This window comes from Mytilus edulis, chromosome 9 (assembly GCF_963676685.1).
Source record: "Mytilus edulis chromosome 9, xbMytEdul2.2, whole genome shotgun sequence".
NCBI classification, from domain to species: Eukaryota; Metazoa; Mollusca; class Bivalvia; order Mytilida; family Mytilidae; genus Mytilus; species Mytilus edulis.
Window position 1 is genome coordinate 15,345,249 of NC_092352.1, and position 22,452 is coordinate 15,367,700.

The 22,452-nt window shown below is 30.8% G+C and overlaps 1 protein-coding gene across 14 annotated transcripts in view; it reads left to right on the top strand.

The window, feature by feature from the left end:
* The window catches only part of LOC139489551 (unconventional myosin-XV-like), a 128,371-nt gene that overhangs the window by 55,373 nt on the left and 50,546 nt on the right, over positions 1-22,452 (top strand). For all 14 annotated transcript variants that reach the window (XM_071276085.1, XM_071276084.1, XM_071276086.1 and 11 more), the window contains 12 exons: positions 2,712-2,825; positions 3,538-3,813; positions 4,212-4,270; positions 4,809-4,938; positions 5,582-5,935; positions 7,927-8,004; positions 8,386-8,540; positions 9,509-9,679; positions 10,817-10,940; positions 11,294-11,469; positions 15,601-15,685; positions 19,031-19,111. In XM_071276085.1, the coding sequence (XP_071132186.1) occupies positions 2,712-2,825; positions 3,538-3,813; positions 4,212-4,270; positions 4,809-4,938; positions 5,582-5,935; positions 7,927-8,004; positions 8,386-8,540; positions 9,509-9,679; positions 10,817-10,940; positions 11,294-11,469; positions 15,601-15,685; positions 19,031-19,111 (1,803 nt within the window). The remainder of the gene's footprint in view (positions 1-2,711; positions 2,826-3,537; positions 3,814-4,211; positions 4,271-4,808; positions 4,939-5,581; positions 5,936-7,926; positions 8,005-8,385; positions 8,541-9,508; positions 9,680-10,816; positions 10,941-11,293; positions 11,470-15,600; positions 15,686-19,030; positions 19,112-22,452) is intronic.

A 22,452-nucleotide genomic window follows, 5' to 3' on the forward strand; every position in this document is an offset into this window, starting at 1 on the left:
CAGCACAAAACCTGAATGAACTGTCCCAAATAAGGTTGATAAAAGAGGAAAATAATACTACTTGTCCTCGAAAAAAAATAATAGCATCCAAAGAATAAATATAAGAAGTGAAATGTATATCCCCAATTGTTTGTATAAATGTCTTGTTGTCCTAAAGGCTGTGAAATTTTACACCATATTTGTTGATCGTAAGATGCAACCACATTCTATTATGTTTATTTAATAGTTTTTACTGAAAACCCCATTAAATCAACAATGAGGTTATAATGTATTCATAATTGAAGCTATTTATTGTGGATAATTCCATTAAGGGTTGTTTGAGTCTAGATGGAAATATTTTTTTTATTCATTCAGTGCTCACTCAAACATGTACAATGATGTTTACCAATGATTTGTTTCCCTTCATATGTTCATGCACTACCCAACAAAGTGTATATCAAATCAAAAGAAGTTATTTGGTGTTCATTCAACTGGATCATAAACATGGAGCCACTTTTAGACATACTTGTAAATAAAAATGTACTGGAAAATTTCAAGACTGTGCATAGATGCTAGATTTGCAATGCAGAGTTGTTGGAACCTCAATGTATCAAGTTATGATTGTTATTTCATGAATGTCCAGTGGAAAGTAGTTCATACATATTCAGGATAACAAGGCAATTTGGCTATTATTTTATCGTTTGTTTGCCCAACATTTTTGTATGCATCCATATTGAATTCTTGAAAAATGTTAGTCCTACCAAAATCAGAAAATTGTGATTTACAATGTTGGTGCATCTTAAAACTTATTTTGATGGGAGGGTATAGGTTTTTATTCTGACACCTTATTTTAAAGAAAATAATATATATGAAGAATTGAAAAATGTCAAAGAAATATATGAATGAAATTTTTCTCAACCAGTAATCAAAATTCAAGTATCAACCTCCTCAAAACATTCCACTTTCATTTATGATGAAATAATTTTCTAGCCATGCATGAAGGAGAAAAAGCCTAACCAACTTCATTATAATTAAATGGTTGGTCCCAGATAATAAATATTTGAAATTTGTAAATATAAGTCAGGATAAAACCTTAAATACTATCCATTTAAGAGTATTTGATAAAGTGGACATCTCCTTTAGAAAACCTAAACAATTCTTTTCAAGTGAATTCAGATTTTGATTAATTATTTATAAGAATTTAAATAAAATGATATTTTTGAATGGAATATAGGTTGGCAATATAAGTTTAAATAAACGAAAATATTTATCAATGACTGCTCAAGAATAGGTTTTCTTTGTTAGATTAACAAAAATACAGTGATTTGCTGTCGACTCCAATAGACAGTTTATCAAACTCTTAATTGAAAATATCTGTTGTAACATACAATTTATAAACCATGTCATTAACAAATATTTGATTTACAAATATATTCATAATGTTTTTTGGTCCACTTATGAAACTTACTTGAAGTATTTATTTTGTGCAAGTGCAGTAAATGAGCAACAACTCTTTTAAAACTATTTTAGTTGTTAAGAACATATATTTGTTGACAATTTTATTACTCAAATAAATCATAGCACACCAATCCATTTACACATAGAATGTGTTTTATGATTAGAATTTGTTCACATCTTTCTATATCAAGAAAGTTTTTTGGTGATTTCTTTTAGTTAAAATTGTTTAATGATTATAATTTGTTCAGATCTTTCTATGTCCAGAAAGTTTTTTGGTGATTTCTTTTAGTTAAAATTGTTTAATGATTATAATTTGTTCAGATCTTTCATTGTCCAGAAAGTTTTTTGGTGATTTTTTTTTAGTTAAAGATGCATTTATTATGCTTCTTGTTATGCTTGGTAAAAGATAACAGAAATAAGTATAAAAGTAAACAAAATTTATAGATATTTAAAAAGTTCATCAAAAGATTCTCGTCAAAGTAATTTGTTTGTACTGGGACAGATCATTTGACTTATTTGCTAATAAAAGTGCTTAATAAAGCAACTGTTTAATGTTTACTTGAGTTTATACAGATTAACTGAAAAAAATGGACAAAATGTAGTTTATCAATTTTATTTTGTTTTCATACTCTGCCGAGTAATAAAGTTCAGATGTACTCTACTAATATAGATTAAGCTTTTGATTACAGTCCTTTTGAGAAAAGTTAAAAAGTGACACAGGATAATTTAGTGGAAAACTTTTAGTGACCATTTTTAGCACCAAAATTATAGTCCATTTTAGCATTTGATTAATCCATGCATCTGCATTTTCTTTATCTCAATAAAGTCCAAACTTCTTAATTGAAAAGTATTGGTTTGGTTAAACCTGGAAATAACAAAGATGTAACATGTGGCAGATTTTATTATCACATCACCAATTTATTAAGGCCAAGAAAAAGACATCATCCTGAACATGCATGAAAATCTTTTCCACTGTTAAGTGGTTAGATTGAAGTTGTAAGAGAGTTGCTGTTAGAGATGAATTGCCTAAAACTGTCATTCAGTATAGTCTTCACTAATTGTTTTTTTACCAACACCTGAAAAATAGTAGTATACTAACAGTAAGAACTCAGATATTGTAATACAAATGGAAACTTTGATTAGTAACCAATAAAAGTCTACCAGAATACCAAGTATGTTACCCGCTTTCATTATACAGCATTTGGTTGCCATGAGAATATACTTTCTTACAGAAAATTAAGACACTTTACTGACATATTTTCTTTATTTTGTAGGCACCAGATGAAAGAAACTACCATGTGTTCTATGAAATTTTAGCTGGTATGACAGAAGATGAGAGAAAGAAATATGGTTTACAGACAGCAAATAAATACTTTTATTTAAATCAGGTAAAAAGTAAAAGAATTGCTCATTATACAATTATTGTCTTTTGATGAGATATGGTATTCACGAAGGCCAACAACCAAGTGTAAATGTCATATCTCTGGTGTTGAAAAATCTGAAATCAAAAGTCAATGATTGTTTTACTGTATTTTATTTTCTCTAGTTTTCTAGTATATGGTGAAGATACTTTCATAGCTTCTCCCTGGTCTTATACTTTATATATCATTTGCTTTTGCAATAGCTAAATTTTCATAAGTTGAAATATTCAGTAAAATTTACCTAAAAAAATACGCCTTAAACAGGTAGAAAAAGAAAGAAGAAAAAACCCAGGAATTTACATTACGTCATAAACCTACGTCATTAAAGTTGCCTTTGAATATCTATATTTAGGTGCACAGAGGCTGTTCCAAATCTTATATTAACCTCTCTCATAATTTTTACAGTGGTGATATAATGTTTTATTCAAGAGGATTTCCTATGCTTTTATCAAATGAGAAAACCATGAATTTGTGGTCATATAATGATAACTATTAATGATAGCAGTTGATTTAAGTGGTATTACATATTTGTTTTTAAACCTTTGAATATAAAATAGCTCTGAAATGATATGTCTACAATTACAATTACAATTCCATAAATACAATTAATGAAAAATATTGCTACCATGTCACAATTTGCCTCTATGATATTAATGTATAATATTTCATTTATTTCAAGGGAGGCAACTGTGATATTTCTGGTCGGAATGACGTAGAAAACTATCGTGTATTAACTGGAGCTTTTCATGTGTTGAACTTTGAAGGAAATGAAAAGGAAACAATATACAAAATCTTAGCTTCTGTTTTACATTTTGGAAATATATTTTTCAAACGAGTACATGACTCTTCCCATGATACTGTGTTACTGGGAAACGATGCTGAGATCAAATGGATATCACATCTCTTACAACTGTCTGAGGATTGGCTGAAACAGGCTCTTACTAGCAAAGTCACGGTAAGTACAATTAGTGTCTGGGGATTGGCTGAAACAGGCTCTTACTAGCTAAGTCACAGTAAGTAAAACATTAACAGGCTCTTACTAGCACAGTCACGGTAAATGAAATTAGCATAATATATATTAAACGATAATACATGTAGTGAGAAGATACATTAATTAGGTTATGTGGAACATGTAACATTTCTCCTGAAAATTTTCAATATATGCTCTATTGGCTATTTATCATTGAAAAGTACATAAATTTCAACTGAGAATTTGTTTGAGCAGGTTTACAAAGTCTAGGAGCCTATATTAGCCATTATGACACTAATAACTTAACAGATGCTCTAAACATGAAGAATTATTCTTTGAAAATAATTGTTCATCTGAACTAAAATTTGTATTGTGTTTTACAGGAGACTAGAGGAGATAGAGTTGTTTCACCATTCAACATAGATCAAGCTTTAGATTCAAGGTTAGTATGTCTTTCACAAATGGGATTTATTCAGAAAATCATCATATAAAACATAACTTAAATTTAAGCCACTTTTTGGTACAAGTTTACCACCCTGTAAGGTTTCTGTCATCCTTTTTGTTTTCTTGTGTGTAACTGTGATCACTTTGATTGAGCCATACTTCATCATTACTTATAAGTCATAGGGTCATAACCTTAACAGCAAATTAACCTACACACTATGTTTGGAATCAAGACTTACTTCACACAGGTAATAACATCACTAAGTTATTACTCAAGGAACTACTTCTTTTGAACTTTTTAAATTTTGTATGACACAATTTAACATTTTGAATACAGTTAGACCTACAATAAAGTTCACCTTTACTCAGCGAATAATTGCTTTGTCATGTAACCCTCATCTTGAGGAATTTAGTAATATGAATGCATTGTGAATTTCAATTGAGAGTTCAACCCACATGTAAGGTCAAGGTTAATGTTGACTTTTATATACACGTTTGACTATTCAGCACTGAACTTTTCAAAATTATACTTTCAGGGATGCCATAGCCAAAGCCTTATATAGTCGTCTATTTACCTATCTGGTAGAGAAGATAAATTTAATTACCTGTAGGTCAGAGAGAGAAAAGTCCACATCACTTGCTCTGCTGGATATTTTTGGATTTGAGGTAAGATATGAAGTGTACACACACAGACACACACAATGAAATTTAAAACACTTAATGAAAAGCCTGAGACATTTAACAAAATGTTCAATGAAAACAGACAATCAACAAAACACTATGAAAAAGACATTTAACAAAACACTTAATGAAAACAGACATAAAAAAACACAATTGCGAAAACAGACATTCAACAAGACAGTTAATATTCACAGAAACACTTCATGAAAACAGACATTCAACCAAACACTTAATGAAAACAAACATTTAACAAAACACTTAAATCTGCTTTACATTATGATAGGGGAGACACTTTATCCCAATGTTGAATTATTTCTAGATTTTCTTTTGACTCATATTAAAGTGGCAGTCATGTTTTATTTATTTGAACTAAAACCTTCTACCATGAAAATAAATTCTCAGAGGAAGGAGTCAAGTCTCAATTTTATAAAAAGGAAAATATAGGCAATATAAACCTAAAGAAACTTGTTCTCTTCACTATATAACTTGTGAAATGAATTTACAGAAACATTTTATGGTTATATGCAGTGAAAATACTATAGAATTCAAAACATTTTAAATTCAATTGAATAAGATAAGAAAAAATATATGAGGTATATATTTATAACATACAATTTTTCTTTTCCAGGATTTCCACACAAACAGTTTTGAACAACTTAATATAAACTATGCTAACGAGACAATGCAGTTCTTTTTCAATCAGCATATATTTAGAATAGAACAAAATGAATATTCAAAGGAAAACATAGACTGGCGACACATAGAATTCCTGGATAATCAACCAGTGATTGACTTATTAGCCAGCAAACCAGCAGGAATATTAAGCATTTTAGACGATGAGTGTAGTTTTCCTCAAGCATCAGATACTTCATTCTTAGAAAAATGTCATTTTCATCACGCCAATAATCCATTATATGAAAAACCAAGGATGTCAGATCCAGAATTTTTCATTCGTCACTACGCAGGAAAAATCAAATATAATGTAAGTTTTAAAGATTATGTCACACAATTATTACAAAATAGATATTTGTTTATAACTGGAATATTATGAAAGCTTTTACATCTGCAAAAAAAAACAAAAAACTGTTTACAATCAACAACAAAAGCTTGCGCATCTGCGCAGAACACAAATGAAACAATGTTACAAACTGAGTATGCTTTCCACAAAGGCAATTATATCAAATTTTATTGGTATGAATTTTGCACTTCATCATTTTTGATTTTACCATTTATGTGAGAATTTAAGGACTTTTACCATAGTTTGACTTCCAATAGACTACCATAGTAACTAACACATTGTGACACTCAGTATGATTTCTGATGTATATAGCAGGGAAGATGTTAAGCTTCAGCTTGACAATCTTGTTTACACTTTAGTATTGCCCTTGATTTATCTCTGAGTTAATTTATTATATTCAAAGTGACCTTCAGTAAAAGGTTGAATTGACAGAAGTAAGTAAGTAAGACATGAGAACCATGTTATGCTCCGTAGACTTCTGTTTACCGTAGTTGAACAGCCAATGTCAGTTTTGTAAATGAAAAAAAAAATATTAATGTATTCCTGTTTCTTTCTATCTAAAAAAAGATTTAAATTTTGTTTGTCACACTGATTTTCAATTTCAAACTTCATTGACTTTCCTAAAGATTAACATATTTTTAGAATTCCTAAAATATATTTTTTTCCAAAATATAGGTTGACAGTTGAATTATTTTGATTTTGAAACTTTCTTGATGACTCCTTTGGTCCCTTTTAAAATTGGTTATATTTTTTTACTTTGGATGAATGTATTGACTTTTTGAAACATTCTTGAAGACTCCTTTGGTCCCTTTTAAAATTGGTTATATTTTTTTACTTTGGATGAATGTTTTGACTTGGCAAAATATGGCTATCCATCTATCTTTCTTCTTTTTGTTTTAGAAGCAGTTTCAAGAAAATTTGCTGTTTTATTATTTGTTCATACCAAAGCATTGTCTAAATTTGTATTTCTTTTAACTGTTTTAAATTGGTTTGTTTAGATACAAAATCTTCAAAATTTGAAAGAATTGTTTGAAATGCTTGTAGTTGCTAAGCATTTATATATTGTGATTCTTTTTATGGTGTGTTTCTCTCAAAAAAACATGTCTAGATTATCTTGTTTGATTGGTGAATAATGCCACTTTCTGCACTATTTCTTGGCAGTCAGTTTTAATTAGTCAAGAAGGCTACAGTGGATGCAGAGAACCATGATTTTGGCAGAAAAAAAAACTGACATTCCTTGTCAATTAAGATTAGAATCGAGCGCATCTGCCACAGTGATCTTTGAACTCCCAACCCCAGTGTTGACAGGCTAGTGATACAGTAATTGGACTACTTACTTAGACCACTTGTCCACAAAGACCCCTCTGAATTATCCAGAAGTAAAGATTATATTCACCTTGTCTGTTCTTCTGTCTAATTATCCATTTGTCTGACAAATATTTTACAGCTTCTACTGAACAGAATTCTTCATATTTTGGTCAGAAGCTTGACAATGATCAGTTGTAAAGTGTAACCTGAGTTTTCAGATAAAAGCTTAGCATGACAAGTTGTACAATTGTATACTTTATCAATTCTGATTGCCCTTTTCCAAAACAGGGACATAGGGCAATTGTTCACAAGTGCGAATTTGAGAATGAAACCTACACTTTTCACATCTAATTTGATCAGTGAGACAATCTCAGTTTCAGAGTTTATGATTTGATTCCAATATGACATCTGGGCAGAAATATAAGTGTGTCAACTCCTATTTGTGTTGGGCAGTTTGTTAGTGCTAAATATCCAGACAGTCTCTATTTGAATCAAAACCTTGTGCCATTGAATGATTATTTTAGAGAATGGAAAAGGGTGGGGAGTATGTTTTTTGTCAAAATATACTTAAGTTTTGCAATTGAATGAGAAATACTCTCTTCTGTTGAAGTTATATATCTCAGTTATACAATTATTAATTATTACAGGTTCAGCAATTTTTAGACAAAAACAAAGATACTCTCAGGAGTGATGTGATAGAATTACTGTGTGAAAGTAAAAACAGGGTATGTATCAGTAAATGATATTTTTATGACAATAAGATAATATATAAACAAACCATTATTTATAAATATATGACTCTAATAAACATGGTCTAGTCATTAAACAAGGAACATTATTGGAAAAATATTTGATTTTAATTTAGAGTTATGTCCCTTAGTCTTCATCTAGATTAATTTCAAGAGATCTGGTATTTTTTTTTTTTATTGCAACTTTAAAATAACTGATTTCTTTTTTGACAAACAATACAACATAATTTCATACATATGGGTAGACATGAGGAAGGGGGTATGGGCCAGTGCTGAACAAACTGAATCATTACAGCATTTTGGTCTTGTTAAAAAATAAGGCCTTTTTTCCACTTTAGAACAATGATTTTATTTCAGACAATAGCACAGATGTTTAAAGAAATGAGAGACAGATTTATCACAAAGACGTTGAGTAAAACCACAGGACGTTACATCACAGTCAAGCCAAGGACTCCTACAGTAGCAGCAGGCTTTACTGAATCACTGCTCTCCTTGATTGATAGCATGTCAAAGTAAGATACAATATACATTTTTTTCGTCACTAGAAAAATTTTAAGAAGTTTTTATGGCCCCGCAACAAAGTTGTCGGTGCCATATAGTTTTACCCTTGTCCATCATTCCCTAATTCCGTCATTCCGTCATTCTGTCATTCTACAAACAGTCATACAGAGTTTTTTTCTAAATGCATTCAGATATTGGGCTGATTTTTGGTATGTGAGTTAACCATGATGAGTTACTGATCAAGTTTAAGTTTCTTCTGCTCCGCTAATTTTTGCCGAAATTACGGGCTTTGGACTTTGATAAATTGTTGAAACTCACAGTTATACAGACTTTTTTTTATAAATGCTTTCAGATTTTGGGCTGATTTTTAGTATGTGAGTTACTCATGATGAGTTACAGATCAAGTTTAAGTTTCATTCCGCTTGTCTAATTTTTGATGCAATTTCGGGCTTTGGACTTTGATAATTTTTTTAAAATCACAGTTATACAGACCTTTTTTTCTAATGCTTTCAGACATTGGGCTGATTTTTGATGTGAGAGTACCATCATGTTTGTGTCCACATTTGTTTTTGAAATTGCAGATTTTTCAACTTTTTGAGACGGGGGCATTCGTGTCGCTTTGACACATCTAGTTTATTTTATCGTCACAATTTTAAACTAGTATTTTTCTGTGCAACAGGTTCTGAAACTGTAATAATTAATCTCGTTTATTTGTCCATTGCACAAATTGCAAACGTAAATGCATGCAAAAAATTCTGAAGTTACAGTATCTATACTCAGAAAGTAGGAAAATGGTATTGCTGATCAATGATTATGTGCATTTATGATTATTGCATTATTATATTTCTTTATATTGCAAAATATTCATTTAATTAAATATCTAGAGTAGAGTGTCAGTATATAGATAAAAAAGCTTAATGAATAGTTCATAAATCTAATGTATTTTTAACTGAAAAAATGATGTTTGACTTACTTTTAGATGTAATCCATTCTTTGTGAGATGTTTGAAGCCCAACAACCACAAAGCTCCAATGTACTTTGAATCGTCAGTAGTTCTGGACCAGCTGAGATACACTGGGATGTTAGAGACAATCAAAATAAGAAAGATGGGATATCCAGTCAGAGTTAAGTTCCCAGCATTTATTGAAAGGTATGTGACTGGAAAATCATATTTTATTACTTTCTCTTCTTCTTCTGAATACTGAAGTAGATATCTAGCTTGGAGTGTAAAACTTCCCTGAATTACGAATTGGATCTGTTTTTCACTAGAAACTGAATTTATTAAATTTCAATGAAATATTTTTACTTTAATTTCAAAATGGTGCAAAATAAAATCTATTGAGTTCAGCTAGATGTTTTAAGTGATATACGAGTTACTTACATTGTGTTTTAAGTTACAACATCAACATCATGAACAACGCCTGTTTATGACCAAAGTTGTAAAATTATGTTATACTCAATAAAACAAGTGGAAATTATAAGCCTTTGAGAATGATGTAGCAGTTTATTAACACAGTAAAGGGCGTGGTTCAACAGAGGAATAAAAGGTGTAAATCAAATCACAACGCCATTTTTTTTTGGTTGTTATGCCCCACCTACGATAGTAGAGGGGCATTATGTTTTCTGGTCTGTGGCTCCGTTCGTCCATCCGTCTCTGCCTCCGTTCGTCCGTCCGTCATGTTAAAGTTTTTGGTCAAGGTAGTTTTTGATGAAGTTGAAGTCCAATCAACTTGAAACTTAGTACACTTGTTGATTATGATATGATCTTTCTAATTTTAAAGCCAAATTAGACTTTTGACCCCAATTTCACGGTCCAAAGAACATAGAAAATGAAAGTGGAAGTTTCAGGTTAAAGTTTTTGGTCATGGTAGTTTTTGATGAAGTTGAAGTCCAAACAACTTGAAACTTAGTACACATATTCCCTATGGTATGATCTTTCTAATTTTAATGCCAAATTAGATTTTTTACCCAATTTTATGGTCCATTAAACATGAAAAATGATAGTGCGAGTGGGGCATTCGTGTACTTAGGACACATTCTTGTTTTTTTTATGTCTTAGGAACAATTATATTAATATTGGAAATGGCGGATTTATGCCTTAGGAACAATTATAATAAAATAGGAAAGGGTGGATGTATTCTGAATATATTTTATACTAAATGATTAAAGAATACACCAAACCTTTCATGTATGTGTTGATCAAAGGTAGCTTTTGAAACCATGGTAATGACATGATGATTTGACCTTATTTTGATTTATTTTTAAAACATTTTCCTTATTCCAATAGGTATCGATTCCTGTTACAAGGACAAAAAATCAGCACCCATCTTTTGCCAAATGATGTGTGTGCTACAATACTGAAAACACAAGGAACCCAGTTTATTGATCAATACAAAATAGGAGCTACCAAGGTAAGTCTGAGTTGTCTCCCTTTTAATACATTTGTAAAAAATTACCAAAGTATCAGGAGGTACTCCACAAACTATAAATTTTTTCAACAAATAAGCAAAAGATATCAATTTGAGATATTTGTGGCAAGACATAACCACTTTACAACCAGCATAGCTTAATTTTTTCTGTATACTTATTTCATGTTTCCATCATTGCTATTGTTCAAGTGTCTGGTAATATTTTTACATTAAATTAACCATACTTGTTTCCTCTTTATGCGTACAGTGTCTGAACTTAATTTGTAACTGCTAGTAGTAGTCTGCTATATCTGAAAAAATACAGTAGACGTAAGAAGTTTATTTGAAATTTGTAGGTTTTCATGAAAGAGTCATTTGAACAGAGATTAGATGAAGTGTGTGGAAAGATTAAAATAGATTCAGTGTTAATACTACAGAAATCCATACGAGGTTATTTAGCCAGAAAATCATTCCTTAGAACTCTAGAATCTACCAGGAAAATACAAGTTGCGCTACAAGGATGGATAGCAAGGTGGGTGCTTAAAAATATACTGTTCTTATCAATGTTTGGCTCTTAGTTAATTTTTTATGCCCCATTTGTGGACATTATGTTTTTCGGTCTGTGCGTCAGATTGTCTGTCTGTCCCTCTTCAGGTTTCTGGTCCTTCGGGTAAAAGTTTTTGGTCAAGGTAGTTTTTGATGAAGTTGAATTCCAATCAATTTGAAACTTAGTACACATGATCCCTATGATATGAACTTTTCAATTTTAATGCTGAATTAGAGTTTTGACCCACTGAAATAGAAAATGATAGTGTGAGTGGGACATCTCTGTGCTATGGGCACATTCTTGTTTTAGCTTATTTCACAGACACTTTATCATTTGTGCACTTGATTATGTACTTGATTTTCTGAATTTTTATTGAGGGGCCAAAATAAGCCAGACTCTTAAGTGCAGGATTTTCTCACTGTGTTGAAGAGCTTGACCTTGGTGGCCTTTGTTTGGTTTCTGCTCTTTGTTCAGGTAGTTGTCTCTTTGACATATTCCCCATTTCCTTTCTCCATTTTATTATGAGTTTCTGATATTTTATTATAATCCTTTGAAATTACAGATTTTAAGTATTTATTATTTGTCATTCACTGTGAGGCAAACAATATATGAAGAAGGTCACCCTAACAAATACAAATTCATTGTTGTACGATTTTGTTGGAAGCACTAAGTTTTATTCTTTTATATGGTATACAGTAGTAATAGCATTGGTACCTTTTCATTTCAATGGAGTTTATTTGGCCTTGAACTCATCATTAAATCACTTATGTTAATTCAATGAAATTGGTATTCCATTTTATAAACACTGACATTTGCCATTTCCATGGAGATTATTAGGCCCTCTACCTACAGTCATGGTTTATTTAAGTGGAGTGATTTGCATAGTTCTCATGTTTAAGTATTGACATTTTAATTGCAATAATTTCATTTTACTATCAAATTTACAAAAAGTGAGACATATCTCTTTTGTCAACAGTTGATATGTTTCATGTTTCTATTTGTGTTATGCTTTTATGGACAGATTATCTAGTTTCACCATAGTTTATAGTTTTAAATCTGTGAAAGATCAAGGAACCTTTACATCTTATATTTGTGATTAGAATTGAAAACATTGTATATAAAACATTGGATTGAGATTAACATACTTTGGGATTTGATAAACGTATTTACACTTTTGGTATTTAGCTGTATTTTGCCTCCGAATGACCATATATCATCTCCGAATGACCATATATCACCTCCGAATAACCTTTTGACGTCAAGCAACAATCACTTTTTAGTTGTGACGTCAAATATTTTGAATTATGAAGTCAAAGTTTACGGGAACCTGTGTGATGTTATGTAATGGAGGACAAGTGTAAATACGTCTATAGGATTCAAGATTGTATTGCTTACATAAAACCTGCATCTGATACAAGACATAGGCTTCTTATAAAGTATAGCATAACAATGATCCAATTATTGCCTTGTGTAAATGTTGGAATTTATAAAAAAAAAAAAAGGAGACAGTTCTTCGAAGGAGGAAGGTCAATTTTTTTTATTGACAGATATTTTTGTCTTTTTCCTGAAGTTACAAATAACACCTGTTGTACCATTCAAAAAAAGTTTGAAAACTTGATAATATACAAAACAATAGCTGTGAGGAGATGAGCTTGTCTGATCAATAGAGATATATTTTACTGGTACCCTAGGGACAGGTATACAGAATCAGATATAAAAATTCTATTTATGCAGACTATAAAAACATTTAGTTGCCAATATAAACTATATTTACACATTATAATTAAAGGTAAAAAGATTTAGAGTAGGCCCTATCTACATTCAGAATATTAAAACATTTTGTTGCTGCAATAAACTACACATAAATAAAAAAAATATTCAAAATTTTGTTAAATACAAAATAATGGATAGAGTAAAGGGACAAAAAAAGTATTGCTTTGGTAATTTCTTTGATAAGCATTTATAACTACTGTGCATACATTTATATTTTTTCACTAAAAGTTTTATATAAATAGAGGAAACCATAGTTCCCTGGGTAGATCACTTATCTTTGATTTGGAACTGATAAAAAGTTATCTCCTGTCAATAATTGTGTGCACCATGTCATGTTTTGTTTGTCTGAAATGATCTGTAAAGGTGCAACTATCTAGATTACTATGATAGTAATCCTAGTAATCATATGTGGGTCCTATCTTATGACAACTTAGATACCTTTTTGGGGATTTAAGGCTTCAATTGGAGTTCTAGACTTTCAGAGATTGGCTTTATCAATTTAAAATATATTCTTCAACAAGTATGAAGATATGTAGCTGAAGGATTTGATAACTGAAAAAATGTAATTTGGACTTGGAAATATTGTTAGGATCAAATATTTTTCTCTGATCCTTGAAGGGCAAGCTAGTGAAAAGTCCAGAAAAATTAAAAAAAATTCCAAACTTGAAAAAATACATCAACTTATAATATTTTGATGAGGTGAGGACATGACACTGTCTGTTTGAGGACAAGGTTATGTCATAAAAATTTGAAGTCCCAATTTTGGCCATTTAAAACTGTCTTGTCTAGTATTTCATCAGAGGGAGGTCAAGAATTCACTTTATTTATAGAGTATCCTTATTTTGGACAGGAGATCAATTAAATCTGTTAAAATTGCCTGTACCTGTATAGGCCCTATCTACCTTTGGATGCCTGTACCTGTATAGGCCCTATCTACCTTTGGGTGCCTGTACCTGTATAGGCCCTATCTACCTTTGGGTGCCTGTACCTGTATAGGCCCTATCTACCTTTGGGTGTCTGTACCTGTATAGGCCCTATCTACCTTTGGGTGCTTGTACCTGTATAGGCCCTATCTACCTTTGGGTGCCTGTATAGGCCCTATCTACATTTTGGGTGTCTGTACCTGTATAGGCCCTATCTACCTTTGGGTGCCTGTATAGGCCCTATCTACATTTTGGGTGCCTGTACCTGTATAGTTCCTATCTTCCTCTGGTGCCTGTACCTGTATAGGCCCTATCTACCTTTGGGTATCACTTAGAACTGAAGATAATGAAATCAGTAAAGCACCAGTATTTCCATGGAGCACCAACCTTATAAGAGATTGAATCAAATACATTCTGTTGAAATCACCTGTACTGTCCCTATTTGATCAAGAATGTGATTGAGTAAATTGTTATTATTATGTCTGTAAGATGTTAGTGATTGTATTTACTTTACAACCTGATAATTACTTGTGGTGTAGCTTTTATTGCCTTATTTAACATTTAAAAGTCACCATTAATTTGTTAAAAGAGGAAATTTAAACATTGTTGTAAAGGTCTCTACATTGGATGTTAAAGTTTCTCAATTTATTTTTTTGAGGCCCAAGAAAGGGTGAACTTTGGTAACAAACGTTCAGGTCAAGATGACAGAAGTAAATCATTGGTCATGCATTGTCTAAATCAAATAGATTATATATTATATTAGGTGCTAATTTGCGTTTAAAAAGAAATTTTAAACATTTAGAATTTTGATAAACACTGATAACCTAATAGCCCTTGAAAATGGTTCATTGGAGTTGAATGGAAATGATTAGAATCTACAGTTTCTTATGATTTCATTGTTTATAGGAATTTGATTTTCTTTTTATTGAGAAAAGGATCGGCTTTTCCCTCTTTTTTTTAAACGATAAGCATAACAATGAACCTATTTTCTGTATAAACTATTTACTTATTTTGCTATGAGAAAAATGAATTTATGATATGACTTTTTCATTCACTGCTTGAAAAGAGATGATATAGTGAGAGTTGAGTGTGACATTTCTAATGGGACTTATAATAACAAGATATTTAAATTTGACAATATTTAAAATAACAAGATGCTGTGTAAAGCAAGCTATAGAAGAAAATCGTTATGTTTGATTTATTTTGACACAAAACTGAAATACAATAAGCTTGCTACAAAAAGGCTTACAAAGTTAAAAGGATCATAATAAAATGTGTATAAAAGACATCGACAATAAGATGAAACTCGTTCACATAACCAGAGGATAATATCAACTTGACTTATATGTTAGGAATAAACTCACCTCTATGGCTTAGATATTAATAAATTATGAACTATTTTTTTGTTTGATGTTTGCAGACGCAGATTCCTTGCTGTAAAACATGGAATTGTCAGAATCCAGGCACAGTACCGTATGTACAGACAACGTAGGAGATATGGAAAGGTTAGTTTTGTTCTGGGTTGATATATACATTTTTCATGGATTTTTCGATTGATTCTATATATAAACGGGGTAACACTTTTAACTGAAATCATTGTACATTCATTACTTTATAATTGGAAACCAAATTTCAGACTTTAGGGGTGTGGAAATGCTAGCCCGCTTCGTACATTTGAACAACCGGGCAAGTAATTATTTTTGTCTTGGTTGCCTGTGGACAAGTAAAAAAATATATAAGACAAAGTTCAAATCCAACAAAAACATAAAATTAATTTCAAAACGTATAAAGATGTTTAATTTATGTAAAAAGAAACCAATGTTCAGCAAGTAAAAACATCAATGTTCATGACGATAAATATTACAGGACCAATATTACATGATACCGGAAATAGATCGATTACCAAAATAAATAAAAATAAGTATGCGAACCCGAGTGGTGTAACATTGCATTGGCTTCGTCCATTGACCCGTGATCGTCGATTAGGTTTTATCCATCATTTACCGGAAGTGTCATTTCTTTAAATTTTATATCGAGATTCAGATTGATAGATGCTTAATAAAAAGCTGGGCAGGCAAGACAAAAAGAGTCATGAGTCGTGTAGAAAACCTTAAATGGAAATGGAGGACACAGATTTTTACACATATTTAAACAAATGGATTTCATTTGTTTGTGATGCACAACAGTGCTAAGTAAGAATCATATATTAGCTAACAAGAAATGCTTCAATATTTATTGGGATCATCAGGGCAAGTAAATTTTATTCCGGACAAGTAAAATTTTTAGTTTTACTTGCCCAGGGACAAGTGCTCACACCAAATATTTCCTGGACTTCCTTGTGGATTCATTTTTTTTTTATTGGTTACCACTTTTCATTGACTTAGTTGTGGATTCATTAAGATATATGGGGTCCCACTTTCTATGAACTTTCTTGTGGATTCATTAAGATATATGGAACACCACTTTTCATGGACTTTGTTATGGATATAGTATTACATATGGGGTAAAAAATTAATTGTGCACTTCCTTGGTCCAGAAAAAGGATTAACACTACAAGTACAGAAAAAGGATTAACACTTCTAGTCCAGAAGAAGGATTAACACTACTAGTCCAGAAAAAGGATTAACACTTCTAGTCCAGAAAAAGGATTAACACTTCTAGTCCAGAAAAAGGATTAACACTTCTAGTCCAGAAAAAGGATTAACACTTCTAGTCAAGAAAAAAAGTAGAAAAACTACAATATTAAAGTTGTGTAAACTAAGTAAACATGTCATTATTCAGGCTGATTACACTAACAAATTGTTATAATACCCTTATTTAACCATTAATAATTGGTGCAACGATTAACTCCACTTTTCAGGAAAATCGTGGTTTGTAAATGAAATGTGCACTTGTGTAGAAACAACTTCCAAGTTTATATGAAATGCATATAATTTTGTCAATTAGTCTTAAAATATACAGTCATAAACCATTAAGCTTATTGAGTACTTGCATGGAAGGTTGTAAGAATTCACAGGTGTTAAAATTGATTTTAATAATTGAAATTTAATTGGTAAAACTATATACCAATGTCTTGTTTAACATGATTATAATTGAAATGAATTTTAATTAAAACGAAATAAAATATGGTTTCATGCAACAATAAAAAGTGTGACACTACAAATTAGCTCAATATTAAAAGAGTTTCTGCACTTTTACTATTGGTAGAAAATTTTATGAAAAACCTATAATTTTGTGGCTGTTGATCATCTTTGACACAGCAATTCATCTTCATGTTAGACTAAATTGTAACAGTTTTCAGTTTGAATAAGGCAAACATTATTTATTACATAACAACATTAGAACTAGGCTTATTTATGTTTTAAAGGATTAATATTGCACAGTTTGCTCCGTGTTTTGCAATACGTAGAAAAAAATATCTTATTGCGATTCACACACCTTATAGAAAGGTTAATGTTAGTGTTTACACGTCTTTATATTAAATGTTAAAAAATACAACATTTAAAGCAATATTTTCTACGTACATACAACCAAGAGCATTACGTTGTTGTGTAGGATGTTTTAAACACCCTCAACAACTGTAAATGGGTGCTTTTACTATTGTGAATCACTGATTACTGGCAAAAAACTCAGATCTTATTAATGCAGCTGAAAACTTTTTGTAAAGAACACAATTTAATAAATCAAATTTCTTAAAAAAAACATATTTTTTAATTTTTGCAAAACTGATCACTGTCACAATTTTCACATTCATTTAAACAATTCAATAATTTCCAAATTAACAGTTACTTTTTATATTGACTACTTTTAAGAAAAACATGGGTATGGAATATAAGCTGCATTAAACAAGTAACAATTCATAATTTGAATAAAGCAAATATTTTTATGAAAAAACTTTACAAACCAGGTATATTTAATTTATCAGAAATTTCATCACAATAATTTTTATCTTTTTGTCGGAACAGTAATATTTTAGCTCTACATCTTTATTAATATTCTTACAACTCTTTAATTGGAAAATCATGAGACCTTTGACAGAAGTGATATAAATCATACTCCACAATGTCTTGTTAAATTTGTCACTAAAAATGAAGTCTTTCCACCCATTGTTAACCCGAGGGTAATGACTTGTTAATAGAATGATATAAAACAATTTATCATACCACTATATCTTCATACACCCTAGCCTAACCTATCCACATAGCTGCTATCATATGGCCCACAAATAGTCAATATTTATATCTAAATCAACATTTCAACAAATTGAATATTAAAAAATATAATAATTGGTTTTTCATTGATAAAAATCATAATAATCAATCATAATATATAATATGTAAATAGTTATGATCTAATTGGTTGTCAATCATTACATATGTATACTTTGATTGACAAAGTGTTCTGCTTCATTAATTTGATTTTGTTTTGTTTGGGTTTCTCATATGTTTTTCTCCAAGGTGTTATGATAGATGAAAATTCCAACATTTATGATGGATGACCATTACACATGGTCATTTTTACATATGGAGATTTGGACTTCTTCAGACAATTTTTAGTTGGGACTTCTTCAGACAATTTTTAGTTGGGACTTCTTCAGACCATTTTTAGTTTGGAATTCCTTAGACAATTTTTAGAAGATTTTTCATCTACAATACTGAGTACCAGGAAGGGATTATCTCACTGTATTTGTGGTTGTATTGTAATAGATACGGATATTATAGCTGACTCTGAATAAATTATTATACTAAAAGATGACTTTGTCAACATTTGATTTAGTTGAAATGGATCCTGATTACGCTTCTAGTGAAGCCTCTTCATGTGCAGCAGAAATTAAATTTTACTTTTTACAGGACCTGAGAGAAAAATTAGAAAGAGAAAGGGAAGAAAAAGAAAGAAAAGAACAAGAGATCAGAAGAGAAAGAGAAGAAAAGGTATTAAGTTTATTTTTATTTTAATATTGATTACCTTGTACCAGTACATCTATATCATGTATAAAGGGAGGAGTAGGTCACCATTAAACCATAAGGTACTAAAATGATGTCTTAAGATCCTGTATGTAGTATCTATATATATTTCATGTGTAAAGAGAGAAGTAGGTCCGCTTTAAATCATCAGGGTTAGAATTTTCTTCTTGTCTGTCAGGGATATGTAGTGCAATCATGAAAATTCAATTGCAAGAGGATACACTTATAAGTACAAATTACACACAACTATTCTAATGGGTTACAAAAGCCAAATAAAATCATGTTCAAAGTATTTTTAGTCTCTGAGAGAAATGGATTATACAATGTTATTTATTACTGGTATTTAAAAGCATTTCTTGCCTTTTATTTAAGTAATCCCTTAAGGAGACAATTTCTATTTTCCATTTATTTTGTGAGTCATATATGATATACAGCAATGATACACACATGATTAATATTAATTTTCTGTGAGTTATTATTTAAAGGTTTAAGGTCAGCTAATTAATTGTTGTAAAACATTGACAGTATATCAGTCCAATATTCAAAAGAGAAATTTTCAGTCTATCATTGAATACAAAATAGAATCATCCAAAAATGGATATTGGATAACTCATCCACAATCATATTTTGTTGTATGTATCAATACATTCAGTATGAGGGATTAAAAGCATCCTCAGCAAAGGTTCATATCAATAGTTGAGTAATCATTGTATCATATCCCAGCTCCTGAAGGACTATTTTATCATATCCCATCTCCCTAAGGACTATTTTTTTCCCTAAGGACTATTTTATCATATCCCAGATAGGCCAACTAAAATTAATTAGTAGATTTTCATCCAAATTTTTGACAAAAATGGGGCGGGTGGGAGGATTTTATTTTTTAAATTTTATTTCATATGAAACCATTTTGTGACGAGTTCTAAATATATTCAAGTGTAATAATAAGCTTATATGATTTCTAAATTTAAAAAAAAATAAATGTTCATCTCAAATCGATATATAAAATAAAATAATCTTATTATTTTTCAAAGTTTAGATAAATCCTTTAAGAAATGAAAAAGTTATTAGCATTTTTCATTTGGTTCTGTCATTCGTTCCAGTCTATAGTGTAACAAAATACAAGATATAAAAATCGATTTTTTTAAGATTGCGTATACTTTTATTAGTTATGAACGCCTTACACCTTATTATTGTATGCTATTACACTAATTTAAGCACCTATAACACCATTAAAAATCTTTTTCTCGGGATATATCAGATTGTTTTGGGGATATTATGTTTTATTGTATTTCTCGGGAAATTGTGGTACCCAAATCTAAGGGCTTGTGTAAATAAAAAGCATATGTTAGTCGACTTTTTAAACTTAATATACAAGTTCGTGTTTGTGTTTCAATATATTTAATTCAGTCATGTTTTCTGTATCAATGGGTTCCACAAGTTTTTCGCGTTGGATATTTTTCACATTTAAACTTCCTGACACAAAGTCATTGCATAAAAATCCAGTTTTCAAACCACAGAAATTTGTGACGTACCGCGATTTGTGGTTTAGGACACAGCGTTTTTCTCGTAACACGAATATTTCACGTCATTATCGTTATCAGTTTTTACTCTCGGAAGAGTCGGATGTTGTCATCATAGTGCAGCAGAATATGTCGACGCTCATTTTGGTTAGATTAACTAGAGGTACAAAACCGAAATTTGAAACGGGAAGTCATAAATTAAACGAAATTTTAACGGTTATCGGTAAAGGAAACGAACAAAATCCGTAAATCGTAAATTTTATAAAATAAAAAAGATCGGGGCGGGACGATTTCAGAGGGGCGGGCGGGGATGAAAATCTATCAATTGATTTTAATTGGCCATACCTAAAATGACTATTTAATATCTTGCTATCCAGAATGACTATTTCATATCTTGCTATCCAGAATGACTATTTCATATCTTGCTATCCAGATTTACTATTTCATATTCCAGCTACCCTGACAGACGATTTTATCATATCCCAGCTACCCAGAAGGAATATTTTACACCCCCATTGTATTCATGTTGGATTACTATTTTTGCAAACACCCATAGTTTGAATTTATAATGATAAATGTAAGTGTTCAGACAGCGCTTCACCAGCTACAGAAACCCCTTTGTCACCAAAGTCCTTTATATAGCCTTTATTTAAGTACCCAAGTAATGTGGAGAGATTTAACTGGAATATATTTTTTTTCGTTCTTATAGATTATTGTGAAAATCAATTGACCCTGCATTGTAGTCTTTGCAAAGTTATTTTTTTTTTTATTGATTTAGAGATGTCAGAATACAATATTGATGTATTAAAAGCTCTGATATTTTGTGAAGAAAATTAATGGTTTTGGATTTATTGTATATAGTGCTTGTTTTATAATATTATTTATTGATTAAAAACTGTTGCTTAAATTTCAATTAAAATCCTTCTGTAATATTTGAGCATGGATAAAAGTGTTTTAAGTTTTACAAAAACATGGTGAAATAAGTTGCATTTAGAATTTAATGGTTCTCTTAATATGGCAGTCGTGGATCCAGGTTTAATGTACAGGAAGGGGAGGGGGAAGGGGGGCTCCTGGGAATTAGAAGTTGGAGAACAATATTTTGACTAAAAAATGACTGTGATTTTAGTTTTGAATTAATTTTTATGCCCCACCTATGATAGTAGAGGGGCATTATGTTTTCTGGTCTGTGCGTCCGTTTGTCCGTCCGTTCGTCCGTTCGTTCGTCTGTCTGTCCCGCTTCAGGTTAAAGTTTTTGGTCAAGGTAGTTTTTGATGAAGTTGAAGTCCAATCGACTTCAAACTTGGTACACATTTTCCCTATGATATGATCTTTCTTATTTTAATGCCAGATTAGAGATTTTACCCCAATTTCACGGTCCACTGAACATAGAAAATGATAGTGCGAGTGGGGCATTCGTGTACTGAGGACACATTCTTGTTTGTGCTTATCTTAGGCAGCATACAGGCAATTATCTTAGCATCTCTCCCACCTGCCCATCCCAAACTCAACTAAAATATACTGGACCAGAATCATACTCTGAAAAAAAAACCAATCATAACAAAAACAGGTGGTATTTATTTGTACATGAAGATAGGTTTATATAACTACAATATATATATTGAAATAAGTCTGTCAGTCGGACATATAAAGACATTAATTACATCAAGAAATGACCAATCTGTCAATCATTTTAACAGGTATACTTGTTTAATATACATATATCTGTCATGTGTGGCCAATCAAGAAATTAATCATGGGTTTTCTATTTTTAAATTATTCAATATATTT